General features: G+C 59.9%; 1 protein-coding gene across 3 annotated transcripts in view; it reads right to left on the bottom strand.

Annotated features, from left to right (window-relative positions):
• The window catches only part of HDAC5 (histone deacetylase 5), a 130,627-nt gene that overhangs the window by 10,065 nt on the left and 93,756 nt on the right, over window positions 1-26,806 (bottom strand). For 2 of the 3 annotated variants that reach the window (XM_075918425.2, XM_075918427.2), the window contains 16 exons: window positions 26,217-26,329; window positions 23,829-23,963; window positions 22,911-23,133; window positions 21,202-21,413; window positions 20,793-21,038; window positions 18,211-18,376; window positions 13,111-13,244; window positions 11,799-11,919; window positions 11,045-11,094; window positions 10,838-10,945; window positions 10,024-10,079; window positions 8,794-8,881; window positions 3,851-3,970; window positions 3,494-3,591; window positions 1,938-2,056; window positions 841-974 (listed from right to left, as the gene is read on the bottom strand). In XM_075918425.2, coding sequence (XP_075774540.1) covers window positions 841-974; window positions 1,938-2,056; window positions 3,494-3,591; window positions 3,851-3,970; window positions 8,794-8,881; window positions 10,024-10,079; window positions 10,838-10,945; window positions 11,045-11,094; window positions 11,799-11,919; window positions 13,111-13,244; window positions 18,211-18,376; window positions 20,793-21,038; window positions 21,202-21,413; window positions 22,911-23,133; window positions 23,829-23,963; window positions 26,217-26,329 — 2,123 coding nt within the window. The remainder of the gene's footprint in view (window positions 1-840; window positions 975-1,937; window positions 2,057-3,493; window positions 3,592-3,850; window positions 3,971-8,793; window positions 8,882-10,023; window positions 10,080-10,837; window positions 10,946-11,044; window positions 11,095-11,798; window positions 11,920-13,110; window positions 13,245-18,210; window positions 18,377-20,792; window positions 21,039-21,201; window positions 21,414-22,910; window positions 23,134-23,828; window positions 23,964-26,216; window positions 26,330-26,806) is intronic. The other variant, XM_075918426.2, reaches the window with a different exon arrangement.

Raw genomic sequence — 26,806 nt, 5'->3', positions numbered from 1 at the left:
AAGGCAACACACCCTCCTTTCTGTTCTACGTGGTTGCGTCTCCCCAGGAGGCTTCTTACACAAGAGCGGCCATTCTTGCGCAAAAACTTGCAGAGCGTCTACACTGCTTGCGCGTTCTTGCCAAGTACATTTCCAGTAAGGCGTCAGAAAACAGGGCTTCTTGCGCAAGAGTTACTCCTCTCCCCACGAGGAATAAGCCCTCTTGCGCAAAAGGCACTGTGGACGGGCAAGAAACCCCTATGGCTAAAACGGCCATCGGAGCTTTCTTGCACAAGAGAGCCCACACCACCATGGATGCTCTTGTGCAAAAGCACAAGGCAGTGTGGACGCACTCTTGCACAAGACTTTGCACACGACCAGTTCTTGCGCAAGAAGCCTGCAGTGTAGACATAGCCTGTGTGTTTCAAAACCCACCTGTTGTAACTCCCCCTAACCTCCCATCAGCCACCAGAATGTGCATATACCCCTCTGCCAATAGCCAACGAGCTCTGGGCAATGCAGGCTCTCAGTCCCACGGGGTACATGATGTAATGTGGCACAATGAGCATGTAATTAGTGCACCAGGCTCAAGTGTCACGTTACTGTAATGTAAACTGCACCCACCCTCACCCCAACCCAGAAACCTGTCTCCGGACACCCTATCCACTCCACTACGGTTAAACTTGTGCTTTACACTTGTTCACAAATATTCACTCAATAAACTTGTCAGTCTGCAGCACATTGGTGCCTTGTGGCCCCTGCTGAGACCCGATACTGCCCAGATGCAGCCTGAGCCCTGAAAAGCTTGCAGTCCAAACTTGCAGGAGCAGGGGAAACTGAGGCCCAGAGAGCATGACTAACCTCCACACCAAGCAGGGCAGAGACACAGGCTTCTGAGGCGTCGCAGATAGCTGTCAGGTCGTGACCGCCCTCCAAAGCCAGCACCACACGTCCGCCGGCCAGTTTCATCAGCTGCTTGGTCAGGTGTCCAAAACCTACAGGGAGGCAGAGAAACTGCACGGATCAGTCTGGGATGAGGCCCTCTTCTAGCTGAGTCCTGCAGCCCACGTGGCCCTGGGCTAACAGGTCAGTCAGAGGGGCAGCAGGTATGCACGGAGACAGCCTGGAGATTGCAAAGTGCTTTTCCAGTGGATTAAGCCCCCATTCCGCAGATGGGGAAACTGAGGCAAGGAGCAGGACAGTGACTCTCCCCCTGCCTCCCCGGAAAGCCAGGTGGGGACACAGCTGAGGGACAGCCCTGCGGGGCATTGAGCTGTTCTGTCAGCACTTTTGTCTGCATTAGCACCAGGGCCGCGGCTGCACAGCACCTGGGGCTTGCTGGGAGTGCAGGGGAACCAGTCAGACACTCTGGAGCAGCAGACACCCAGGGCTACCGGGATACACAGCCTAGGCTGGAACCCAGCAGGGAAAGAGCCTGGCTCCTGCCCCCTCCCAGGCCAGCCCAGGAACCCGAGCTCCCCCTTCAGTGCCCAGGCTCCCCAAGCCACCAAACCCGAAGGGCTGAAGTGGGAGCACGTGGTGCTTGGCCTGGTGCCAGCCCTCCGTCCGGAGGCGTTCCACTCTCCAGGGCGTTCCCGCCCAGGACCCAGCCCTCGCATGGCGGACAGACGGGCTGGAGACACGCTGTGGGGAGCCGGCTGGGCCCAGCCTGACCTGCAGTTTTCATGGGTTCTTGCTTCTCTGCTCCAAGGTATGACCCCAAACGCAGCCCTGCCAGCCCCCAAAACAGGCCCATGGGGCAGCTCCCAGAGCCCTAAATGCAGGCCCTTGCCTCCACTCCCCTGGGGCAGCCCTACCAGCCCCTGACCCCCAAGGGACAGCCCCACTGGCTCCCGCAGGGCTGCCTGACCCCCAATGCAGGCTCTTGCCCCGAGTCCCCAGGGGCTAGCCCCACTGGTCCCAAACACAGGCCCTGGCCCTGCAGGTCCCGCTCTCACATTTTGCTGTGACGGAGTAGCCGCCCAGGGGAGACAGGTGTCCCTCCACTGCATCGAAGCCGGCAGAGACCAGAACCACGTCCGGGGAGAACTCGTTGGCTATTGGCATCACCACCGTCCTGAGGGAGGGGAGACTGCGAGTTAGGCCCCTGGCAGAGCCACACCAGCCTAAGCAGCCAGTGAGGGCACTGAACGCCTCAGCGCCCCTGGGGAACCCAGCATGGCCTGCCCCGGGCCCCTGGGAAACCCAGCATGGCCTGCCCCGGGCCCCTGGGGAACCCTTCCCTCCACACCTCCTGCCCCGGGCCCCTGGGGAACCCAGCATGGCCTGCCCCAGGCCCCTGGGGAACCCTTCCCTCCACACCTCCTGCCCCGGGCCCCTGGGGAACCCAGCATGGCCTGCCCCGGGCCCCTGGGGAACCCTTCCCTCCCCACCTTCTGCCCTGGGCCCCTGGGGAAACCTTCCCTTCCCACCTCCTGCCCCGGGCCCCTGGGAAACCCTTCCCTCCCCACCTCCTGCCCTGGGCCCCTGGGGAAACCTTCCTTCCCCACCTCCTGCCCCGGGCCCCTGGGAAACCCTTCCCTCCCCACCTTCTGCCCCGGGCCCCTGGGGAAACCTTCCCTTCCCACCTCCTGCCCCGGGCCCCTGGGGAAACCTTCCCTTCCCACCTTCTGCCCCGGGCCCCTGGGGAAACCTTCCCTCCCCACCTCCTGCCACGGGGCTCTGGGGAACCCAGCATGGCCTGCCCCGGGCCCCTGAGGAGCCCAGCATGGCCTGCCCCAGGCCCCTGGGGAACCCTTCCCTCCCCACCTCCTGACCTGGGCCCCTGGGATCTCTTGTCCCTGCCCTGGGATTCCCTGGCCCCCCGACTGGATCCTCACAGCCAAACAAAAGCACTTTCTGGGCTTCCAGACCTTCAGCATTGCCAGCCTGCTACCCCAGCTGCCCCCCAGCCCGAGGGGGAGCTCTCTGCAGGGCCTCATGTCCTAGGGCGTCCTTTACTTCCACAGCCCACACAGATGCTGTGGCCACAACAGGCAGCAGGGGCAGTGGGACGGGCTCGCAGGACTCCTTGGTTCTAGTCCCAGCACAGACGCTGGCGTGTGGAATGACGCTGGGCAAGTAACTTGCCCACTCTGTGCCTCAGTTTCCCCCTCTGTAAAGCAGGGATAATGCTGCTTGAAGAGCAGCGAGATGCCACTGCTGCCGCTAGTGCTGTTCACTGTGGCTGGGGCCCTGCTGGCCCAGCAGATGCTGGCCTGGCCTGGCCCAGTCCTATTAGTCACAACCCTGTTCCCAGCACAAGACAGACATCAGCCCTTTGGCCCATCCCTACTAGGGTGTCCACCTCTGCCCCAGCCAGATGCAGGCCAAGTGACTGGCCCAAGGGCACCCACGAAATCAGTGGCAGGGCCACATCCCTCCCTCCTCTCAGCTGAGACCGCCGTGCCACCTCAGTGGCAGCAGGCTGCTCTGTGTCCCAGGGGAGTCCGTGCAGGGGGCACTGAGGCCCTGTGCTGCCCCTGGAGGGTAACCGGCCGCCGGGGAGCCCTACCTGAACGCGGCCAGGTACTCCACGTCTCCGACGGGGGGCTCCACTCCACCCGTCCAGGCTATGTTGACGTTGTAGCCCACCCCTATCCCGCTGCCAACCTGCGAGACAGGAGAGCTGCATAGGACGGGCAGGAGTCCGAGAGGGGCCCGGCCCCACAACCGCTGGGCGCTGGCCGTGCTACCGTCAGCGATGCCTGCCGGGGAGGGGAGCGCAGAAGGAGCCTTCCCAGGGGATTCAGGACCCCGCCTCGCGCCCCAGGCTGTGCAACTGCCAAGCAGGGAGAGACCCCCGGGCAGTCCCATCCCGTGGCCCCGCCGGCTCTGCGGGTCGCTCCCTGCGTGTGGGGCCCACACTCACCTCCTCGGGGGCCCCGCTGCCCGGGAAGAAGTTGCCGTTGTCGTAGCGGTGCAGAGAGATGTACAGCACGCTGGGATCGGTGTAGAAGGCCTGTTGGGTGCCGTTCCCATGGTGAATGTCCTGCAGGGAGCACAGAGGGTAAGGGGGGGGGCAACAGGAGCTGGCCAAGTCTGGCCAATGAAGAGACCAGCAGGGACAAACACGCCTCCAGCAGGACTGGGACTGACTGTCCATGCTGGTCCCAGCAGCCATGCTCCCATCTCAGCTGTGCCGCTGCTGTACCCAATGCCCCCCCCCAAGCTCCATGCGAGACACTCCAGCCTTCAAACCTTCCCAAGGAGGCCACCATGCAGGGCAGCGGCCATGAGAAGTGTGACCACAGACCCCTTGGCGGGGCGTTGACTCGTGAGGCTAAAGATCACAGAACACTCGCAGGCATTAACTCTCGAGGCTAATGATCATGAGAGTCCAGTCCCAGCCCTCCCGGCAGGGCCACGCACCATCTAGAACATTAGCTGGCAGGTGAGTATCTGACCTGCTCTGAAATATCCCCAGCGTGGAGACTCCACAGCCTCCCCAGGCAACTCACTCCAGTGTTCACCACCCCGACAGGCTCCTATTGTCCAACCTCAACCTCCCTGGCTGCAGTTTAAGGCCATTGCCTCTTGTCCTAGCATCAGAGGGCAAGGAGAACAAGTTTTCTCCCTCCTCCTTTTGACTCTCTTTTAGGTACGTGAAAGCTGCTGTTATGTTCCCTTCTCAGTCTTCTGTTCCCAACTTAACGAGCCCAATTCTTTCAGTTTTCCCTTATGGATCCTTTAATCATTTTTGTTGCTTCTCTCTGAATCCTCTCCAATTTCTCCACATCTTTCCTGAAATGTGGAGCCCAGAACTGGACACAGTCCTCCAGCTGAGCCTGATCCGCGCAGAGTACAGCGGACGAACGACTTCTTGGCTACGTCTAGACTGGCATGATTTTCTGGAAACGCTTTTAACGGAAAAGTTTTCCGTTAAAAGCATTTTCGGAAAATCGCGTCTAGATTGGCAGGATGCTTTTCTGCAAAAGCACTTTTTGTGGAAAAGCGTCCGTGGCCAATTTAGACGCGCTTTTCCACAAAAAAGCCTCGATCACCATTTTCGCAATCAGGGCTTTTTTGCGGAAAAGAAATCTCTGCTGTCTACACTGGCCCTTTTGTGCAAAAGTCTTTCGGAAAAAGACTTTTGCCCGAATGGGAGCAGCATAGTATTTCCGCAAGCACTGATTTCAGACAGCACGAAGTCAGTGCTTTTGCGGAAATTCAAGCGGCCAGTGTAGACAGCTGGCAAGTTTTTCCGGAAAAGCGGCTGATTTTCCGGAAAAACTGGCCAGTCTAGAGACAGCCCTTGTGTCTTGCTCACAATGCTCCTGTTGATGGCACCAGAGAACAGGCAGCAGCGGTGCCCACAAACGTAACCGCACATGCACTGACAGCAGCTGCCCTTGGGAATGGAGACTTCGGCACAGTTACTCATTCCTGAAAGCTGCGCTCTTAGCCCCCTGACACCTTCGCACCAGGAGGGGAGGTCTGAAGAGGGGATAGATGGGGGATGATGGGTGGGGGCGGGAGTGGAAAGAGACAGCTGCTAAAGGGATTCTTTTGCCTCATGCTTCACTTGCCACCTCAGTCTAGTGCAGCGAACTTCCTGGGTCTATTTGGCTGAGGGTCTCTGAGGGCTGGGTCCGTTACAAGGGAAAGATTTGCTGGGGCTAAAGATCGTTGCTGCATGTGGGGGCGGCGCGCGGAGAAGTGCTGTGGAGGCGAGTGCTACTGAGAACCGGTGTCTGGCAGACCCCCTGTCACGTTACTGGATCTTGAGGGGAGCAGCCAGATCACTGACGCACCCAGAGGTGGGGGTGTTGGCCCCAAGAATGGTATAGAAGGGGGCCATGTGAGGTGTTGAATAGAAGCTCACTGTCTGCTAATCCTGTGTACGCTATTTATGTGACTGTAGAATGTCTGTGTGTGTAGGTAGGAATCTGTAATCTGTGTGAAAACTGAATAGTTCTCTGCATGTGGTTGAGCATTGGGCAGAGCCTGGCCTATGGACATGCTAATTAGCGAGGCCCTGTGGGACAATGGCTCTCAATGGGCCAAGGACACACCTAAAGCATGAGGGCAGAGGCCTAAGAGCTGCAGCAGAGAGGCTGAGGGCCAGGTGACCGGCTGCGGCCAAGGGGAGGCCAGGAAGGGGGTATAAAGAGGCCATGTGGAGGACTCCATAGTGTTCTCAGCTCAGCACTTCATCCCAGAGGCAGCATTGCAGGGATTGAAGAGCCCGGAAGACCTGGGAACCCATCCTGATCGTAGGATGTGCAATAAGAACTTTTAAACCAGCAGCTGCAACATCTCTGCTAGAGCCTGCATCGAGGACTGGGAGATTCGGTGCATGTAACGTACTGTACTTTAATAACCTTACTCTCATGCTTTTCTTTATTGTAATAATAAACCTGTAGTTGTTAGATGCTAAAGGATTGGCTCAGCGTGATTTGCAGGTAAGATCCAGAGGGGAAATTGACCAGGGATCTGTGGCTGGTTTCTTGGAACCGGACAGGACTTGTTCAGGGTAGGTGGGATTGGGTGTTAGGACCCCCCACCTGTGTATGAGGCCCGGGGCCATCTGGGGCACGGATATTGCTGGGGTGTCGGAGGGGTTTTGCTCGTGAGGCTTCAGGCAGGCTGCTGAAGCGCTCTGTGGGACTGGTGTGTGGCCTGTTTGGAGAGGTCACCAGTCTGGGGGCTGTAAGGAGCCCCGGATTTGAGCAATTCGCCCTGAGCGGACGCCCTCAGCTGTGAGAGGGTGGGAACTGGGGTGTGTGTACACACAAGCTGCCTTGGTTTAACTAAAGCAGGGCTTGGGCGGACATAGAGCAGCACAGGGGAGCCAGGCGGGTCCAGGGTGCTCTGCTTTCCTGCCTGATAAAGAGGCAGCAGCGTGGGGTGCAGGTGGCTCCATAGGAGCCAGCGGGAAAGCTGCTTCCCATGTACACTGGCTCCTACCTGCTTCCCACCCCTCCACTGCTGCCTCTGACACAGAAGCAGCAGCGACGGGGAGGAGGGGAGGCAGCGCCACGGGATCCAGTGCTTGCGGACAGCTGGCTTTTAAGCTGGCTCCCACCTGCCCCCCAACACTGCTGCCTCTGTGGGAGGCAGCCGGCGGGGATGGGGGTATCAGGCGGCTCGGCAGGAACTGGCACACGTGGGAATCCGGTTTAAAAGCCAGCTCTCCACAGGCACTGGCTCCCGCCCCCACTCCACTGCTGCCTCTGACACAGTTGTTAGGATTAACTAACGAGCCCAGGGCTATGGGTTAATCATTTAAACGACTGTGCGCTAACATCCCTAGACCCAGCACGGCTTTGCCAGCCTCGCTGTATCCACACATGCTTTGCTGGGCCATCGCAGCAGCAGTGCTCTGCTAATGCAGACTGGGAATGTAACTGGTTAACTGGTTCTTACTGGTAACCAGCAAACTGGTGGCTCAGCTGGGCTGGAGCAGCCCCTGACTCGACACGGGAAATGTAACACTTAACCGGTTAGCTGGTTAAACCAGATTTTCTGTCCCTAGTGTAGACAAGAATCCAGGTGAATATCCTGTGCCCTACCTCCCCCAGGCTTTCGCACAGAGCTAGCCCTCTCCATGGGAACACAAGCTGGGCCTGTCTACACTACAGAGCCTTTGCGGGTGGAACCATGCCAGCGGGATGCCCATAAACACCAGAATAGGGATGTTAAATATCAGTTAATTGAATAGTTGATTCATCTCATGAATTCTTATTGGTTACTCAACTATTCTATAGTCCCCAGGGGTGAGGCTAGCAGCCAGTGCACTCTGGCCCCGCTCCCGAGGAGCCCCCTGCCACTACACGCTGCTGCCGCTGCATCAAAGGCAGCAGCACTGGGTCCAGGCGGGAGCTGGTCTGTGAGGGGAGCCAGTTTAAAAACCAGCTCCCATCATGCACTGATACAGAGGCAGCAGTGCAGGGTGGCAGCAGATCCTGCCTGGGGGGGATCTGAGCTCCCAGACCCAGCACGAGCTGGAACTGAGCCAGGCTCTTGCCTGCTTGGCTCCTAGCACCCTTTAAATGCAGAGCCGCAGCAGGGGTAGGTCCCTGAACCAGGCTGCTGGCCAGCCTGCTAAAAACCGTCCTGGTGGCGGGAGGGCGGGAATGCGCGCAGTCTGCTGTGTTAACTGACAAGTGCTTGCTTCTCGGCGAATCCCTGGACTGACTCCACTACTACGTCCCACACCAGAAGGTGTTCCTTTGACGGCACAGCTACACCCTGCCCTGCACGGCAGCAGCTGTGCGCATGGCAGTGCTCTTCCTGTGTTCTGTCTATGTGGGGAGATGGGTCAGCGTAACGACCCAGAAGGGACGTTTCAGGAGGCAGAAGGGAGCGGAGGACAAAGGCTTCCCCTGTCGACCGATCCACGTCTTGACTGCCGTGCTGTGTGGACAATCAGCTGAGCCGGCACCGCGCGGCGGCCATTCTTATTTCAACGAAGCTGGGGATATTTAAATCCCCACTTCACTGACTATGTGGGGTAGCCTATCTTACATGCCTCTGTCGGCAGAGGCACGTGGTCTAGACACACCCTAAGGTGCCACAGGCCTCCCAGCTGTTTCTGAAGATACAAACTAACCGGGCTGGCGCTCAGAGATGTGTCACAGCCTCAGTTATCCCAGAAGGTGTCTTCCCTCCCCGGATTCACTAGTGTGGATGATCCCCAGATTTCTGAGCTGTAACCCTCTCCCCACCCCCGACTTTCTCTGTCACGCAGGGCAAAAGCAAGCCGAGGATGGGGCTGGCTGGAGAGATAAGGAGCCAGTCCCTGGAAGGGGAGCAGGAATCTAGCTCCGTCAATGGGAGGGACGTTCTGGCTGGCCCGGCCGCCTCCCTTACCCAGTCCACAATGAGGATCTTGCCAATGCTGAGCTTCTGCTGGAGGAGTCTGGCCGTGATGGCGACGGAGTTGAAGAAGCAGAAGCCCCTGCAGAGGCAGGAGGGAAGAGATGTGGGACGCTTCCTGGCAGCCAGGAGGGGCAGAGCAGTGGGGAACCAACTGCACTGAGCTGCTGGCCTCTCTGCTTCCCCTGGCTCAACGCCAGGCCACTTGGGAGCCCGGAGAGCACCACTCAGAGTTTCACCCTGCCCAGGGCAGGCTAAAAGCTGGCACCAGGGCGGTGCCACAGCTGCTCCCAGTGCTGGGGAAATGACGGCTAGAGGAGACAGGCCCACAAGAGCCATGGCACAGAACCCGGACCATGCTCCCTGCCTATGCCTATGCCAGACAAAGCGCCAGCTGCTAGAAGGAGAGATGGGGCCAGAGCCAAGCTCGGACTCTCTTCTGCACCAGGGTTTCCTGAGTGCCACTGTGCTGGTGCCAGTCTCTCGGCATTCCTGCCACCGGCTGGCGAGGCGTTGTCAAGCTCACATCAGCAGCTGCTCCACCCAGCCCCGTGTCGGCAGGAATTCTCAGCAGGCCAGCAAGGGTCAGAGGCCACCGCTTTGTGCCATGAGTGGGACACAATGGCCAGGACAGGAGCAAATCCAGACTGAGGTTTGTGACTTGAGCCTTCATGTCTTGTTTAAGCAGAGCCGCTGCTGTCCCAGCGTTGTCAGTCTCCCAGAGAAGGCTGGGTGGGTTCTGCCTTGGCAGTGGCAGGATAAAGGAATAAGAGGGGAGCCGGGTCCCGAGGGAGGGGCATCCCCTTCTTTAGCCATGCCAGCTGCCACACTCCTCTGAGGCAGGCGAAAGGGGTCCCCACAGATCCCCCAGACAGGGTGGGATCTAGCCTGGCTGGCGAATAGAGACCAAATCCCGTTCTAGCCCCATTGCTGAATTACACTGCAGCCAGACAAAGAGGGATTTTGACAGCCCAGCCCAGGACACTCAAAGGAGTGCCCAGCAGCATCTCTCGCGGGGTGCCTCAAATCACCAGTCCCTTTGGAAATCTCATCCCAGGGCTGGCGTGGGGCTGTTAGGACCCATTGGCCCCCAGCCATGTGACGACACAATCCCCAATGGGGTGGGAATGCCAGGTTGGAACTGGACAGACACCAGCCCTCCGGATCCGTTTGCTCCCCTTTCCCAGCCTGCCAGGATGGAAGAGAACAAAATTCTGCACTTACATGGCGGTGGATTCCTCCGCATGGTGTCCCGGTGGCCGGATGACAGCAAAGCCATTCTGCACAGAGAACGAGAGAGCTGGGGTTAGGGTTAGGGACGCACAACTGGGCTCCAGAAAGGCCGGGGCAGGGGTCTCAGCGCAGCGGCAGCCATGCGTCCCCTGCTCCAGAGGCGAGGAAACACACCGCAGCGGTAAGGGGACTTGCTCGAGGCCACACAGGAATCCTCGGCAAAGCTGGGAATAGAAGCCAACAGTCCTGACGCATCTTCTCTTGCTCTAATGACAAGACCCAGCTTGGCCAGATTTGTGGGTGCTCAGGCCCCAAGGTGAGCAGTCCTGTGGTCGCAGGCAGAGACGCCCACGCCTCGGTCTCCCCGTGACAGTGTGCTCAAGCCAGAGGAATACTGGGTACCCGCAGCCCAGGCTGCGTCCCCCTCCACTGGTTCCTGGGGCAGGGGGCATTCTGCAGGAGCCAGCTGATGGAGACAGACTTCCAGTGCATATGGTCTGGATGTGACCAAACCCAGAACCCCTGGGACACTCCAGCCCTGACTCGATCAGAGCTTTCTTTTGTCCTGCAGTGTAGACGTAGCCTCTGTGACCCAGCTCCTTATGAATTCAGAGCCTCAAGCACCAAAATCACAATCCCCAACCCCTCCCGCAACAGCAAGCCCCTGAGGGCAGGAGTGTCTTTTGTTCAGCATACATGTGACAAATAAGGAAGACAACAGCAGGGCATTGCAGTGGCCATGCTCCGCCACTAGAGGGAGACTTGACTGAGCATCCCAAGCCCCTGGTTGCATGGGCAGCCTCACCTTGAGCTCCCCGGAGGCCACCTTGAAGGCTAACTCCACCAAGCAACCCACGGCCATGCGGACGGCGCTAGATGAGTGCATCTCGTTCCACACGGTGTCACTGTCCACCTGCCCAGAAAGGCAAGTTGGGCTGTTACCAGGACCAGCCTGGGGGCACAGCGCGGCCCCTCCCCCAGCCACTAGCTCCACCCCCGGGGAGCTACTCACCCCGATGCCACCGCAGGGCAGGACCGCGTACATCTTCTGGCTGATGGGACCTGGGCAGAGCAGAGGGAGCAGTGACTGACAGCCAAGTCCTCATGCCCCTGCCTGCGGAGGGCACATGGTCCCCCTCCCCCCAGATCCAGACCATGGAGCGGATGTGGCAGGAGTAGCTGCCCGGACACATCCTCCCACTAAGGCTGCGGCCCAGCTCCTGCCCCAACAGCTGGTTGGACTTGGCCCAGCTGCTCCATTGTCCAGCTGCTCACCAGAGCAGAGAGGGGTCCCCGCCCAGTCTGTCCACCAGGCAATGCTCCCATTCAGATCCAGGGAGAGACCCAGTGCCTCTGCTCCAAACACTAGGCCATCTTCCCCTCGCTGAGCCAGGAAAAGTGGGTCACTCTGCTCTAACCATTATGGAACATTCCCCTCCCTTTCTGATCCAGGAAAGGCTGGTCCCCTCCCTGAGCCAGAAAAAGCTGGTCTCTCCGACTACCGGCCCCCCCTGCTCTAACCACTATGGCACATTCCCCTCCCTGAGTCAGGGACTGAACGCAGGAGTCCTGACTCCTTGCCTCTGGCTCTAACCACTAGGCAGTGCTGGCTCGGCTAGATTAAAACCAGGCAGCCAAGGCTTTGCCCCTGCCACACACACTCCTCAGGGAGAGCGAGCAGCCCCATCTGCCTTCTGCCGCAGCCAACAGCAGAACGCCCAGGGCCCCAAGTCACCCTCAGACCAGGCACTGCAGGGGCTGCCTACCTAGCAGCTTCTTGCTGTCGAGTTTCTGCCGGTTGAGGGGGCTGGTTCCATACAGCAACGTGTGATGCTCTGAATGGACTGTCTGGATTTCATCCAGCGTGGCTTTCCTGCCCCGGATCCGCTAGAGGAGAGAGCAGGGTGAGGACGGGCCCTGGCTGTGCCTGGCCAGACAGTCCCAGGACTGTCGCTGTCTGGAGGCAGCTGTGCTGGAAAACCTGTCATATGCTGGGGGCACGTGGCCATGAGCCCAGCACAAAGAGCTCACGAGCAGCCTGCTCCACAGGGGCCAGCTGCAGCCGGCAGTGGCTGGATCAAGTCCTTTCCTGTGGGGCAGGAGGGCAGGGGTTGGGCTCCCTGCATTCAGGGGCTGTGCAGAGCCCTCTCCAGCCCTCGAGGAAATTCATAGCCACCCCAGAGCTACTTTAAGCTCTAGCGCACTTCCTACCGCCCCCTACAGGCCCGGGGCCGCAGAGACCAGCAGCAGCACAGACCACTGGGGCTAAGCTGGGGGGTGGGTTCTCCGTGGGCTCTTGCCTCCCCTTGGAGCAGTGTTAAATGCAGCCGAGAACTGGACCCTGCATTTTCCCAAACTGCGAAGCGTCCCAGGGTGCAGGGTGAGCGACGCGCTAGCCGCCCCCGAGCAGCCTGGCTGTGGTAGGGGCGCTCTCTGCTCCACGCCGGGGGAACCCAATCTCACTGCCCCTCTGGTGGGCAGCTGGCCAGACTGTACGGTCTGTCCCCCTCAGACTCTTGCACTAGGAAGGCTACGTGTGCGCCCAGCCCCACCGGCCACTCGCCCTGGTTTGATGGGCTGGCACAGCCCAGCCTTGGGGTCCAGGCACTGCTTTGCCTCAGGCTGGTAACCCACCGTTTTGCGGTGGGGACACAACCTAAACCCTTTGCAGGCCGAGCCCTCCAGCGTTGTCCCGCAATCCCCCCGCCCCACCTGCCCAGGACAGCCATGATCTCCCACAATGCACTGGGAAAGACTCCCAGAGTGCGTCAGCCACGGGCTGCACCCCCAGAAGTCCTAGCGACATACACAAGGGCCCATGTGACTTGGGCAGGGCTTTGCTCGCGCAGGTGGGGTCCCAACACTGGCCCTGAGTCTGCAAAGAAGAGGCAGGAGATGGGGTCGGACATTCAATCACCCTCCTGCCAGGCGCGGTGCCAGGCCGCAATGGGGGCCACCGCTGAGGTGAGACAATCAGCCCCGCCCCGCCACATGTCACTTGACACAAGGCTCGACCCTGCGAGCTGCAGCTGGATGCCCTCCTGCACTGCGGCCCGGGCGTTCGCCCAGAGCCCTTACCTCACACTTGTTCAGCAAGCCAGTCTCCTGGAGCCGGGACCAGATGCTCTGGATTCTCCCAGCATGCTCTGGGTGAATGTTAGTGTTCCCGCACATGCACTGGTGCTTTAGCATAAAAGTGTCGTAGACCACGCCTGGGGGAGAGACAAGGGAGGAGGCAGGAAGTACGGGCTGTACAGTGAGACCCATGCGGCTGTGGAGCAGCCTGCAACCCGAGGCAAAGCCCTGGGGTCAGCGTGCGTCTGGCCCACCTTGGCTGGCAGGGTGCTCTGGTGGAAAGACAGAGGTTGCACAAGCGTGTAGGACCAGAGGCCTCAGGTTTGCGCGCTACTGCTTCCCCAGAGACAGGCTGCCCAACTACTCAATTCTCACTTGCCCAGCTTCTGCCGCGGCGTTTCAAAGCGACAGCATCATGTGGAGCCCGGGGTCAGTCCCCAGCTGAACCCAGGCTCTGTGCAGCGCTGCCCCTTCAAAACGCCGCCCCTTCGAAATACAGCCATGGCATTTTAAAGCGACAGTGCCGCATGGAGCCCAGCATCATCTGGGTACTCCCCAGCTGACCCCAGGCTTCATGCAGCGCAGCCCCTTCGAAACGCCACCATGGCATTTCTAAGGGTATGTCTACACTACAACGTTAATTCAAACTAACTTAGTTCGAATTAGTTAATTCGAACTAAGCTAATTCGAACTAACGGATCCAGACTAAAAAACTAGTTCGAATTAGGGTTTGGCTAATTCGAACTAGCATGTCCACATAAAGTGGACCCTGAACCGGGCTTAAGGATGGCCGGAAGCAGTGCCGGCAGGGCATCAGAGGAGGACTTAGAGCGTGGAGATGCTGCCTCAGGCTAGCCGAGGGCTGTGCTTAAAGGGTCCCGACCCCCACCCCGGACAGACAGTTCTCAGGGGTGCCCCACTTGCTAAGCAGTCCTGGCTTAGATTGCCCCGAGTACCCACACTGGGCGCATCACACCACTCGGCCATCAGCCCGGCTGCACTTGCCGCAGGCTGCCATCTGGGGAGAGGGAGCAATTGGGGGGCTGCAGGAGAGTTTCCACCCCCAGAAGCCCGCAGAGCCAGCCCAGTCGTCCCCATCGGGGGCTCGTGCCCCATTCCTCCCTCACCTCCTTCCACTTACCCTTCCCTAGCCCCTCTTCTTGATGTACAAAATAAAGATAATGTGTCTTCCAAAATGGAATCTGTCTTTATTGAACAAAACTGGGAGAGACTGGGAAAAGGAGGTGGGAGAGGGGAAGAGAGAGGCTGGGAGAGGGGAGGGCAACTAAAATGATCAGGGGTTGAGAACAGGTCCCATATGAAGAGAGGCTAAAGAGACTGGGACTTTTCAGCTTAGAAAAGAGGAGACGGAGGGGAAACAGGATAGAGGTCTCTAAAAGAATGAGTTGGGTGGAGAGGGTGCATACAGAAAAGTTCTTCATTAGTTCCCATAAAGAAGGACTAGAGGACACCAAAGGAAAGGAATGGGTAGCAGGCTTCAGAGTAGTAACAGAAAGTTGTTCTTCACAAAGCAAAGAGTCAACCTGTGGAACTCCTTGCTGCAGGAGGCTGTGAAGGCTAGAACTAGAACAGAGTTTAAAGGGAAGTGAGATCAAGTCATGGAGGTTGGGTCCATGGAGTGGTATTAGCCAGGGGGTAGGAATGGTGTCCCTGCCCAAGGTTTGTGGAAGGCTGGAGAGGGATGGCACGAGACAAATGGCTTGGTCACTGTCTTCGGTCCATCCCCTCCAGGGTCCCTAGGGTTGGCCGCTGTCGGCAGACAGGCTACTGGGCTAGATGGACCTTTGGTCTGACCCAGGACGGCCGTTGGAAGCTCAGGGCTCAGGGTCAGGGGTCTCAGTGGACCCCCTTGATTCTCTTGCACACCTGCTCCTGGGTGGCCAGGCTGGCAGCTCTCCTGCCCTAGCCGGCCACTTTCCTGTGCCTAGTGCGGAGATCGTGGACGAGGTCCACGATGTCTGCACTAGCCCAGGCGGGTGCCCGCCTCTTGCGGTCCCGGGCAAGCTCCCGGGAGCCGCCAGCCTGGTCCCGGGAAGAGGGGGAGGGCTGGGGGGCATCGGGTGGCTGGCTCGAGCCATGCCAGGTGCAGGGTCTGCTGGCTGGGTGCTGGAAGGCTTGCACCTGGCACAGGCACCGTAGCCAGCCCGTGCCCCTTTAAGGGGTTTGGGACCGGGAGGGGGGCATACGAGTTTCCCTGGTGTTGGCCAGAGTGGCCACCAGGGAAACCTGGGGAGGGCTAGCCTCCCACTAGTTCGAATTAAGGGGCTACACACCCCTTAATTCGAACTAGCTAGTTCGAACTAGGCTTAATCCTTGTGCAATGAAGTTTTCCTAGTTCGAACTAAGCGCTCTGTTAGTTCGAATTAAATTCGAACTAATGGAGTGCTAGTGTAGCGCCTATGAAAGTTAGTTCGAACTAACATCCGTTAGTTCGAACTAACTCTGTAGTGTAGACATACCCAAAGCGACAGCGCCTCATGGAGCCCAGCATCATCTGGGTACTCCCCAGCTGACCCCAGTCTCCGTGCGGTGCAGCCCCTTCGAAACGCCGCCACGGCATTTCAAAGCGACAGCGCCGAATGGAGCCCAGCATCATCTGGGTACTCCCCAGCTGATTCCGGGGTCTGTGTGGCGCTGCCCCTTCGAAACGCCGCCACGGCATTTCAAAGCGGCAGTGCCATACGGCGTCCCCAGCTGACCCTGGGCTCTGTGTGGCACTGTCACTTTGAAGTATTTGCTTATCAGATAGTCAACGAGTCCTTAACATCACTAGGTTGATCCAGGGCAGCTGAGGCCAAGTCTACCCTGGCAAGTGACTGCACAGTAAATCAGCTCCCAGCAACGTCACGCCCCCAGGGCCCACACTGCAAAGGCATTGAGTGGCCCTAGCTCTGCAGCCGCTGCACTCCAGGTAAGCCCCCTCGGTCAGAAGGTAGAGTCTGCTGCGCTCTGGGTACAGTGCTGGGGGCCAGTGTGGACACGCAAATTGTTTGCTACATTGAGAGTGGCTTCCGGAAATGGACCATAATCCCTCAAACCCTCTCTGCTCTCTGCTTGGAAATCGGCTCTCCTCCCCAGAGGCATGTGCAGATCCCCTTTCAGGCAGCCGGGATCCAGAGCAAAGCATTCAGGCAGATTGCTCTGCTGGTGAATGCATAGACAGGTGTGTGTGAGTGTGTGTGTGAGAGAGTATGAGAGTCAGAGAGAAAGTATGAGTGTATGACTGAGTGTTTATTAGAGATAGTGTGTATGAGAATGACAGAGAGTGTATGTGAGAGTGTTACTGTGTGTGTGTGTGTGTGTGTTCAAGTTAGTGTGTGTGAGTGTTAGAGATAGTGTGTGTGAGATAGTGTGAATGAGACAGTGCGTGAGTGACAGAGACAGTGCATGTGACTGTGTGTGTGTGTGTGTGTGTTAGAGACAGTGTTAGAGCTAGTGTGTGAGAGAGAGTGCGAGTGACAGAGTGTGTGAATGTGTGTATTAGAGATTGTGTGTGAGACAGAGACTGAGTGTGTGTGTGACAGAGTGAGTGTGTGTGTGTGTACTAGAGATTGTGTGAGAGACTGAGTGACAGAGTGTGTGTGTGTGTATTAGAGATTGTGTGAGACAGACTGAGTGACAGAGTGTGTGTGTGTGTGTATTAGAGATTGTGTGAGACAGAGACTGAGTGTGTGAGTGCCAGAGTGAGTGTGTGTGTGTGTGTTAGAGATTGTGTGAGACAGAGACTGAGTGTGTGAGTGCCAGTGTGTGTGTGTGTGTTAGAGATTGTGTGAGACAGAGACTGAGTGTGTGAGTGCCAGAGTGTGTGTGTGTGTGTGTACTAGAGATTGTGTGAGACAGAGACTGAGTGTGTGAGTGCCAGAGTGAGTGTGTGTGTGTTAGAGATTGTGTGAGACAGAGACTGAGTGTGTGAGTGCCAGTGTGTGTATGTGTGTGTGTTAGAGATTGTGAGACAGAGACTGAGTGTGTGAGTGCCAGTGTGTGTATGTGTGTGTGTTAGAGATTGTGAGACAGAGACTGAGTGTGTGAGTGCCAGTGTGTGTATGTGTGTGTGTGTGTGTGTACTAGCGATTGTGTGAGACAGAGACTGAGTGTGTGAGTGCCAGTGTGTGTGTGTGTGTGTGTGTTAGAGATTGTGTGAGACAGAGACTGAGTGTGTGAGTGCCAGTGTGTGTGTGTGTGTGTGTTAGAGATTGTGTGAGACAGAGACGGAGGGTATGTCTACACTACCCCGCTAGTTCGAACTAGCGGGGTAATGTATGCATACCGCACTTGCTAATGAAGCCCGGGATTTGAATTTCCCGGGCTTCATTAGCATAAGCGGGGAGCCGCCATTTTTAAATCCCCGCTGCTTCGAACCCCGTGTAGCGCGGCTACACGGGGCTCGAACTAGGTAGTTCGGACTAGGGTGCCTATTCCGAACTACCAGTACACCTCGTTTCACGAGGAGTAACGGTAGTTCGGAATAGGACCCTAGTCCGAACTACCTAGTTCGAGCCCCGTGTAGCCGCGCTACACGGGGTTCGAAGCAGCGGGGATTTAAAAATGGCGGCTCCCCGCTTATGCTAATGAAGCCCGGGAAATTCAAATCCCGGGCTTCATTAGCAAGTGCGGTATGCATACATTACCCCGCTAGTTCGAACTAGCGGGGTAGTGTAGACATACCCAGATAGAGGCAGCAAAGGGGGGGAAGAAGAGGGTAAAAGTGGCAGCGCTGCACAGAGCCCGGGGTCAGCTGCGCAGGGCTCCGCACAGCATTTCGAAGTGGCAGTGCCAGTTGGAACCCGGACTCCCCAGCTAACCCTGGGCTCCGTGCGGCATGCCAGCTTTGAAATGCACGAGAGTCCCCAGTGGGGGCTCTTGTGCATGTCAAAGAGGAAGCGCAGCACGGAGCCTGGAGCCAGTGCGGGACTCTGAGTCCCCCGCTGACCCCAGGCTCCATGCAGGCGCTTCTACTCTGCCTGCTGGGGCTCTTGCACATTTCAAAGGTGGAACACGGAAGTGTTTATCGTCTAGTTGATGGAAATTCCATCGACTACTCGACCAGCAAATTCATCGCTACTTAACATCCCTATTACTCACCAGTAGTGAAGAGGTGTTTGACCGGGGGCTCAGCCGCAGGGCTCTTCATGCCCGCGGAGGCAGGCGAGGACTGGGTCCGGCTCAGCGCTTGGTGAGGCAGGGTGGCAATGCTCAAAGACGCTGGGAAGAGCTGGATGGGCCGCAGCTGCTGAGCATCTGGGAACACCTGCCAGAACACAGCGCAGAGAGGGGTGTGCTCAGGCAGCGACACTCACCCACTACTGAGCCCTCCAGAGGCAGCACGGTCCAGCGGCAGGGCAACGAGCTGGGATGCAGGTTCTGTTCCCAGCTCTGCTACTGACCTGCCATGCTCTGAGCCTCAGTTTCCCCTCCCAGCTCTACCTATTAAGATGGTACATTCCGTATGGCAAGGACTGGCAGGACAGTGACCTCAGGTCTGGACTCTAGTGCCATGCAATATAAGTAGTTATTCCATGCAGAGACATGGCGGGACGGCAGGAATCCAGTGCACAGTGCGAGCGGGCACCGTGAGTCCCACTGAGCCAGATCTGGGCACTCACGAATCTGTCAGAACTGCCCGCTGCCCCCCACTGAATTACCAGGTTGGTTTTCGGTGCCCCACAACACCCAGCCTGCAGCATGTGCACCCAGCTGGCATCAGGCTCCCCCTACCCCAAAACTCTAGACAGTGATCTAGACGGTGCTTGGTCCTGCTGTGAGGGCAGGGGACTGGACCTGATGCCTCTCGAGGTCCCTTCCAGTTCTAGTGTTCTATGATCCCCCATCCCTTTTCTCCGTGCTGCGTTTATAACCCTGCTGGAAATCAGCCTGCAACCCTCCAGGTATCCCAGTGATGTGAAGAGGACGACGCTCTTGGCTAAAGGGCATGAAATGGCCGAGGGGTTGTTCCCAGCTCTGTCCCTACCCATGTTCCTTTCAATTTTTCCATCCATGTACAGAATAACTTTTGTTATGTACACTGAGGCATGTGTGGATGTGCACCACCACTAGAAACACGTGCTGCTGGCTGTGTGCGCCATGCTAATCAGCTGGGCGGCATGTGAATCTCTTCTGGATGGTCGCCCAAGTGCTCAGCTTACAGGGAACGCCGGTCTCTTCCCTCGTGCCGGGCCCTGAGGCCAGAACATACAATGAAGAGGAACTGGGTACTGCCCCACCTCCCCCCATGCCACAGCTGTACGGGGGTAATGGTGATCCCGCCACAGGAGGCCAAACAAGGCCACAGTCCCCAGCCAATGGCTGGGCAAGGCTGAGTGATTCGACAGTGCGCTGTTGGCACTGCCGAGATACCGGCGGCTTCCCAGCTGCACACAAGCGCTGCTCTCCACTTACAAGTCCTGTCTCCTCTGGAGAGAGACTCATTCCTCCTTGCCATGTGGCCACACCCCCAACCGTACAGCTGATCAAATATTCAGCAGCCGGGAGAGCGGGGGATGCAAGAGGCTTTGGATGAGTCATGCCCCGGAAGCAGCAGCAGAAGGGGGTGGATGCGGGGGCCGGAAGCGGGATCAGAGAGGGTGACGTGGGGGTGGGGGTGAGTCACTCGCCCCTCAGAGCCACGGTGAATGGGTGGGGAGCAGCAGACTCAGGTGTGGAGACAGACGCACAGGGACTACACAGGGCTGGAAGGAGCTGGCAGGCTGGGAAGTGTGTCCATGTGTACGCCAAAGGGAGCAGGGCTTAGGAAGCATGAGATTAGGTGTGAGCTGCCAGGGCACGGCTGGGCATGCGGGCTGGGCCCAGGGACCCAGGCCTTTGTCCTTCCATGCTTGTGGCTCTGCTCCCGCGCCCAGCCCCACTTTCCTCTGCTGGCCAGGGGTCCTTTAGGGGCCAGCACCAGCCATCTCCCAGTTGCCCAATGATCTCACTAATCTGTGCAAGCTGAACTCAGCTGGCCGAGGCGAGTGCTGACTGGGGTGAGCGCCCCCCAGCCCTCTCCGCCCAGCTGGAGAGGGGTCCGGCCCCTCCCTCCTCCCCCAACAGCTGACCGGGGCGAGTACCCTGCTTCCAAGCCCCCCACCCCACCCCAGGTGGCCAGGGCAAACACCCGGTCCCTCCCCCCTCCCTCCCACAGCTGGCCAGGGTGAATGCTCAGCCTCCCCCCACAGAGAACTGGCTCTCCCAGCAGCACAATGGGCACCAAGGCCCAGGCCTGCCATGACATCCAGCAGCAAGCGGGACCCTGGCTGTCGCAGCGATGGGCCAGGGATACGTGCCTGGATCAAGGCAGGTTGGATGGGTCTCCAGGGCAACTGGCTGCTCCATCCCTGGTGTTTCTGCTGGCTGGGATGGCAGGGGCCCTGCAGCCACACTCAGGGGGCTCAGCGAGGGAGCAAACGTTTGGGGCGAGTCTTCCCCACTGCCGCCCCCTCCTCCTCGGGGCCACACCTCTGGTGGCACAACACCCAGTAGCCCTGGGTCATCCTCCGGCAGCTGCAGCACAGAGGAGAAGAGCCTACTAGAGGTGCCAGCAGGGGAGCTGCTCCTCCGGCCCGGGGGTAAAGGCAAGTGCGCTGGATGAAGCATGAGTCCGCCCAGGGAGCCGGGCCCTGCTCTGGGCCGATGGTGCGCAAGGCACAGGAGACCCTGGTTGGCCTCACCTGCTTGTAAGCCACACCCAGCTCCACCACCTCCGGCGAGTCGATGGGCTCCTCTTCGGCCCCGCTTTCGCCCCCCTCGTCCCTCTCCGGCCCGCAGCCCTCCTCCTCCTCCAGGTCCTCCTGCGTGCTCTCGCTCTCCGGCGAGCCGGCCACCAGCGGGGCCTCCTGCTGCTCCGTCAGCTCCTCCTCCGTCTCCTCGGGGTGCGTGGTGGGCTGGCGGGGCAGCTCGCCCGCCTTGGTGATGATCTGGAGAGAGGGGGCAGTGAGGTTCGGGGGCGCCCACGGGGTCAGGTGCAGCATGACAGGCGCCCTCTGGCGGCCCAAGGGGATGACGAGCGGCACAGGCCCCACCGAAGCTGAGCATGGAGGTGTTCAAGCTCCCCATGCCCAGCCCCTTCTCTCCACCAACCTTGCTGAGCTGAATCTGCTGCTGCTTCTGCTTCTCAAGGAACTGCTGGTGCTGCTGCTGCATGACCAGCTGCTGCAGGGCCTGGGGGCTCTGGGGCAGCGGGGACGACTGGGTGCGGCTCAGCGGGCGGTGGCGCGGCAGCTTGCTGACCGTCCGCATGTTGGCGGAGACCCGCTCGCCCGTCACCAGCGGGGACTGGCCATGGAGCGGCACTGACAGGAGAGAGCAGCGGGTGAGGCGGGATGCGGAGCTGTGCCGGGTGACTGCCCTAGGCCAGCGCGAGGAGGCTGCTGGTCAAGGCACTGGAGTGGGAGTCAGGACTCCTGGGCCCAGTCGCTGCGTAGGTGGGCAACCCAGTGCCTCGGTTTCCCCTTCTGCGTGAGGAGGAGAGCCGCGCTGGGGGGTGGAGCTAACACGCCAAGGGCTGTTCCACAGCTGGGAGCAGAACCCTCTGCCCCAGCCCCTGCTGTGACCTCGAGGCAGCTTCCTTCCCAACACGCTGTCTGCTCAGCCGCCCCTCTGCCTGGCCACAAGCTACCCGTCCCGGCTGGCGATTCTCACAGTGGGTGTTACCTGGTGGTTAGAGCCAGGGACGGGGTATCCGAACGGCAGGGTTGTTCCCAGATCTTGCCTAGTGGTTACAGCCAGGGACAGGGTGCCTGAACAGCGGGGTTGTTCCCAGATCTGGCCTAGTGGTTAGAGCCAGGGACGGGGTGTCCGAACGGTGGGGTTGTTCCCAGATCTGGCCTAGTGGTTACAGCCAGGACCCGTGGGGTAGGAGGACTCAGCTGTGCCACTGACTTGGGCAAGTCACTCCCTGCTCTCTGTGACTCAGGAATGATACCGAGCCCCGTCGCAGGGCAGCTACTTCCAAGGTCCCTCAATGAGGAGGGAGGCAGCAGCACAGGCAGCAGCCCCCTGCCTTCACCCCGCGAGGCCCCGTCCCCGCCTTCGCTCCGCGAGGCCCAGACCCCGTCCCCGTCCCCGTCCCGCAAGGCCCAGGCCCCGTCCCCGTCCCGCGAGACCCAGGCCCCGTCCCCGTCCCGCGAGACCCAGGCCCCGTCCCGCAAGGCCCCGTCCCCGTCCCGCGAGGCCCAGGCCCCGTCCTGCGAGGCCCAGGCCCCGTTCCCGCGAGGCCCAGGCCCCGTCCCCCTCCCGCAAGGCCCAGGCCCTGTCCCCATCCCCGTGAGGCCCAGGCCCCGTCCCCCTCCCGCAAGGCCCAGGCCCTGTCCCCGTCCCCGTGAGGCCCAGGCCCCGTCCCCCTCCCGCAAGGCCCAGGCCCTGTCCCCGTTCCCGCGAGGCCCAGACCCCGTCCCCCTCCCGCAAGGCCCAGGCCCTGTCCCCATCCCCGTGAGGCCCAGGCCCCGTCCCCCTCCCGCAAGGCCCAGGCCCTGTCCCCGTCCCCGCGAGGCCCAGGCCCCGGCCCCGTTCCCGTTCCCGTGAGGCCCAGGCCCCGTCCCCCTCCCGCGAGGCCCAGGCCCTGTCCCCGTTCCCACGAGGCCCAGTCCCCGTCCCCATCCCCGTCCCGCGAGGCCCCGTCCCTGTCCCGCGAGGCCCCGTCCCCGTCCCTGCGAGGCCCAGGCCCCATCCCCGCGAGGCCCAGACCCCATCCCCGTCCCCGCAAGGCCCAGGCTCCGTCCCTGTCCCGCAAGGCCCCGTCCCCGTCCCCGCAAGGCCCAGGCCCCGTACCTGTCCCCGCCCACACTCACCAGCGATGAGCGTGTTTTGCTGGCGCGCCTGCTCCAGGAGCAGCACGTGCTGCAGCAGGGATGCGTGGCCGTGGCTGTTGGTCTCGCCCTCCAGGGCCACCCCCAGCAGGCAGCCGGGGATGGACGAGGTGCTCATGAACTTGCCCGTCAGGGCCCCACCTTGGCGCAGTGGCGGGATGGCCTGGCGCTCCGCCTCCGGCTGGGTGGGGAGCTTCGGGGACGCCTGCAGGGGAGGAGAGAAGGGAGAGAGTCCGGGTTGGCTGTTCCTCTGCAGACCTTTGACCTGCTCCTGAGTGCTGGCCAGGGATGGGGGACAAGAGCAGCCCCCCAGACACTCCCCTGGCTGCAGGGGGCCCCCGTCCAGGATCTCCTGTGGACCTCTCCTGGCTTAGGGTTCCCAATGGGGTTCCCAGTCCTTGCACCTCGCTGGCCCCACACACGTCCCCAAGTAAGACTGCATTAAGAACCCTCGCTGACTCCCTGCATGACTGCTTTCCCCACCTGTACAATGGAGAGTAATAGGCCTAGTTTGTTTACAAACTCTTCATCGGCAGGGGGCCTTACGCACTTCGCTTGCTGCTCACTGTGCTCCCGCGAGGAACTAAGATATTGAGTGCAACGTGACCTAAGGCCATGCCAGGATCCAGGGTCAGACCCAAGAGCTCCTGGCAGATTCTCTGTAGTGGAGTCCAGTTGTCTGGGAGCCAGAACTCCTGGGTTCTATGCCGGGCTCTCCCCATCACTTGGATCCCTGCAAAGCAGGCACAAAGCGGCTCCCTGCTCAGACTGGCTACGCTCTACCCCATCCTGCGCTGGTGTTTGGGACACCGACACGGCCTGCCCCATTCTCCCATGTGCGCCTGGCCTGGCTGAGCTGCCCACGGAGTCAGGGGAGGGGGCGGGTGCCGCCGTACTCACGTTGAGGTGCGACTTGGTGACGGTGACCGTTGCCTGCAGTCCCAGGGAGATGTTGGGCAGGGATGGGGAGGTGTAGAGGTTGAGCTGGCTAGCGGACCCGTCCATTGCCAGGGCTCTGCGTGGAGGGAGCATCTGCTGCAGGGGAGGGAGGGGCAGGGAAGAAAGAGACACGGGTAAGAAGCTTTGTAGGCCAAAGGGAAGGATGCGGCGGCTGCTCAGCCCCAGCCTGTCAGCTCTGCAGGAGCAGGACTTGCTAGGGCAGCACTAGCCAGCAGGGGGCGCTCTCCTCTGACAAGCAGGGTGCATGGGACAGTGTCCTAGGAAGGGGCTCTTTGGGGGAGAGGGGAGCAGCATGTGGCTGGTGACAGGCAGCCCCTCCAGCCTCGGCAATGCAGGACGGAGCAGAGACGCTGCCCATGCCAACGACTACTGCTCGCCATTTCTACAGTGCCGTGCCCCTGCCCCTCGGAGCCCTGTCCTGCCCCCTCTTCCATCCCTGCTCAGCTCTCGCCCCCCAGGGTGCCCCCACCCACAGCCGCCTAGCTCAGCGCTGACACTCCCAGCTTCGGCCCACCCGCTAGGCTTGGAGGCCCCGTCCAGCACCCGGCAGCCCATCCCTGCTGCAGGAGCAGGGAGAAGCAGGCCAGGCTGACTGGGGATAAGACATCCCTGCAGGAGGCGCTGCTGACCACCGGATGGGCCCCATGAGCAGGCACGCAGCCATCCTGCCCCATCCCTCTGGGCCTTTGTTCTGTGCTGCCCCTTATGCCCATTGTGGCCTCAGGTCCGTATGCGGCTTGGCCGAGTTAACAGCTCCTGAGTGGGCGTCTAGCCGCTCCCATGCAGGGACAGAGACCATCTCACAACCAGCTCCGCCCAGAGGCCCCAGCAGAGGCCTGGGCAAACCCCGCCTTTGGGTTCGGACTTGGATGCTTGCTGAGGATCCTGCAGGCACTCGGACCAGGCAGGAAACCCCACCACGACAGCTGGCAGGACCTGGCTGGCAGGCCGACGGGCTCCAGTAGGGAGCTCATGCCAGGTGGGAGTGTAGAACCTGCAACCCCCTGAATTCCGGCACCGTGCACCACCAGGACACAGGCAAAGGGCCCCTGGACACAACACTGGCTGCGCTTTGAGGCCAACTACAGGGTGACGGGTGCTAACGAGAAACTCCATGTCCCCAAACCAGAGCAAGCACCGCCTCCCCCCCCATGAGTGGAACATTCATCCCCCAGCACACACGGGAGACTCAGCTCCTCTGCCCCAGGATGGCCCTTTGACCATTGAAAGCTGATACTGTCCCAGTCACATCCCACACGCAGGACCATCTATCCGGCTGTACCAGCCCCTCCAGAAGCAGGGCACACAAAACCCCAGCCTGTGACAGAAACCTCTTCCCGGGGAACTGTTCATTGCTATCCCTTGCCTTGATCCAACTACAGTCATTCAGACACAATCCTTTTGTTTATTTTAGCTGATTTGAGTCGACTGGGGCGGAATGAATTCAATCAAGTGTGTCCTTCCTCTAATTCACCCCGGCTCCGCACTGGGATTCCTCCCCTGCTGTTTGCACAGACTCCTTTCCATCGAGCGGGCCCAGGATCTGGACCAGCAGCGGGAGCCGGCCAGCACCCTCGCGGGGCAGCATGCACTGCCATAGTGTCGCAGTCCGGTCTGTGCATGCTGCGACTCCCTGTGGCGACTGCACCGGGGACCTACCCACAGCAAACCCCAGGGAACAGGGCGGGCAACAGACCAGCTTGCAGCAGAAGGAAAGAGACGAAGCCAACAAAGGGCAGCAAGCGCAGGGAAGGAGACAAACAGCCTCCCAACGTTACTGAGCTCAGGTCACTCGGGTCTCTGAGGAAGGGGCTTGGGAGGTGGTTTGGAGACTGGCTGTTCTGTTTGGGTTTTCGGCAACATATGTTGTGGTTGTTTTAAATGGCAGCATCCCAACTGCAGAGAAAGAAAAAGCCCCCCTCACTCTCCCAGCCCAGGGAAAAAGAACCTCAACATCCCTATTGCCCTCAGGCTGCTTTCCCCAGCCCTCTGGGAGTCCCGACTGCGGCGCGCAGAGAATCAGCACAGCTGACACTTGAAAGCCCATCGCTCCACACCCCACAAGGCATGCGCTTTGCTTGTATAATATGCCAGCCATGTGACACCCTGGCAAGCCCCACATACGGTGTTAACCCTTCCCTCTGGGCTCTCCAGCCCAAGGTACAAGACGGGGTAACAAGCAAAGCATAAAGCACGTCTCAGGGCAGTCTATGGCAGTGCCACGAAGACGAGTGGTCAGCTCTTTGGCCAGGGCTTGTGCTGGAGAAAGCCAGCGAGGACTGGAGGAGGGAGGCTCTGCGCCCCTGGGGCTCCGTTTGCAAACCTTACCTCAGTGTGGATGTTGGGGGTGGAGCCGGTGAAGCCGTTCTCAGCGATGGTGCAGCTGGAGCTGTTGGGGGAGCTGGGGCCGGACCCGGGGGCACTGTTACACACGGAGGAGACTGCAAGAAAAGGGAAAATTGCACCCAGCACAGATGCGCCTTCCCCACAGTGCTGCAGACTGCGAGGCTAGTCCAGATGCTGTGCCCGGGGGCTAAACACTGCAATCTTTGTGGCCTTCCCCAAGGCAGGCTCGTCCTGCACTGTGCATCCCACATGGACTTGGACCGGGCTGAGGGCAGGCAAAGCTGGCCCAGATGTCTGCCCGACTGACCAGCCGAGGGTCTGGGAGGAAGTGATACTGCTTTGGGGAAGGCTCCCACAGTGCCAGCGCCCTGCTTCCACATGGGAAGGAGGGCAGGTATGCCAGGAGACTTGGTAGGAGTTCTAGTCCCAGCTCAGGTTTGTGTTACTGCCTAGCTCCGTGCCTCAGTTTCCCCAACTGTCATGTGTCCTCAAGGGGTGACATGCTGCATTCTGCATGCTCCTAGTGGAAGGTGAAATGTCATTCCAATTGGCTAGCCCAGCAGATGGGCACA

Source organism: Pelodiscus sinensis, chromosome 29, assembly GCF_052426305.1.
Source record: "Pelodiscus sinensis isolate ZL-2025 chromosome 29, ASM5242630v1, whole genome shotgun sequence".
NCBI lineage: Eukaryota > Metazoa > Chordata > Testudines > Trionychidae > Pelodiscus > Pelodiscus sinensis.
This window is presented reverse-complemented; position numbering and strand designations above follow the sequence as displayed.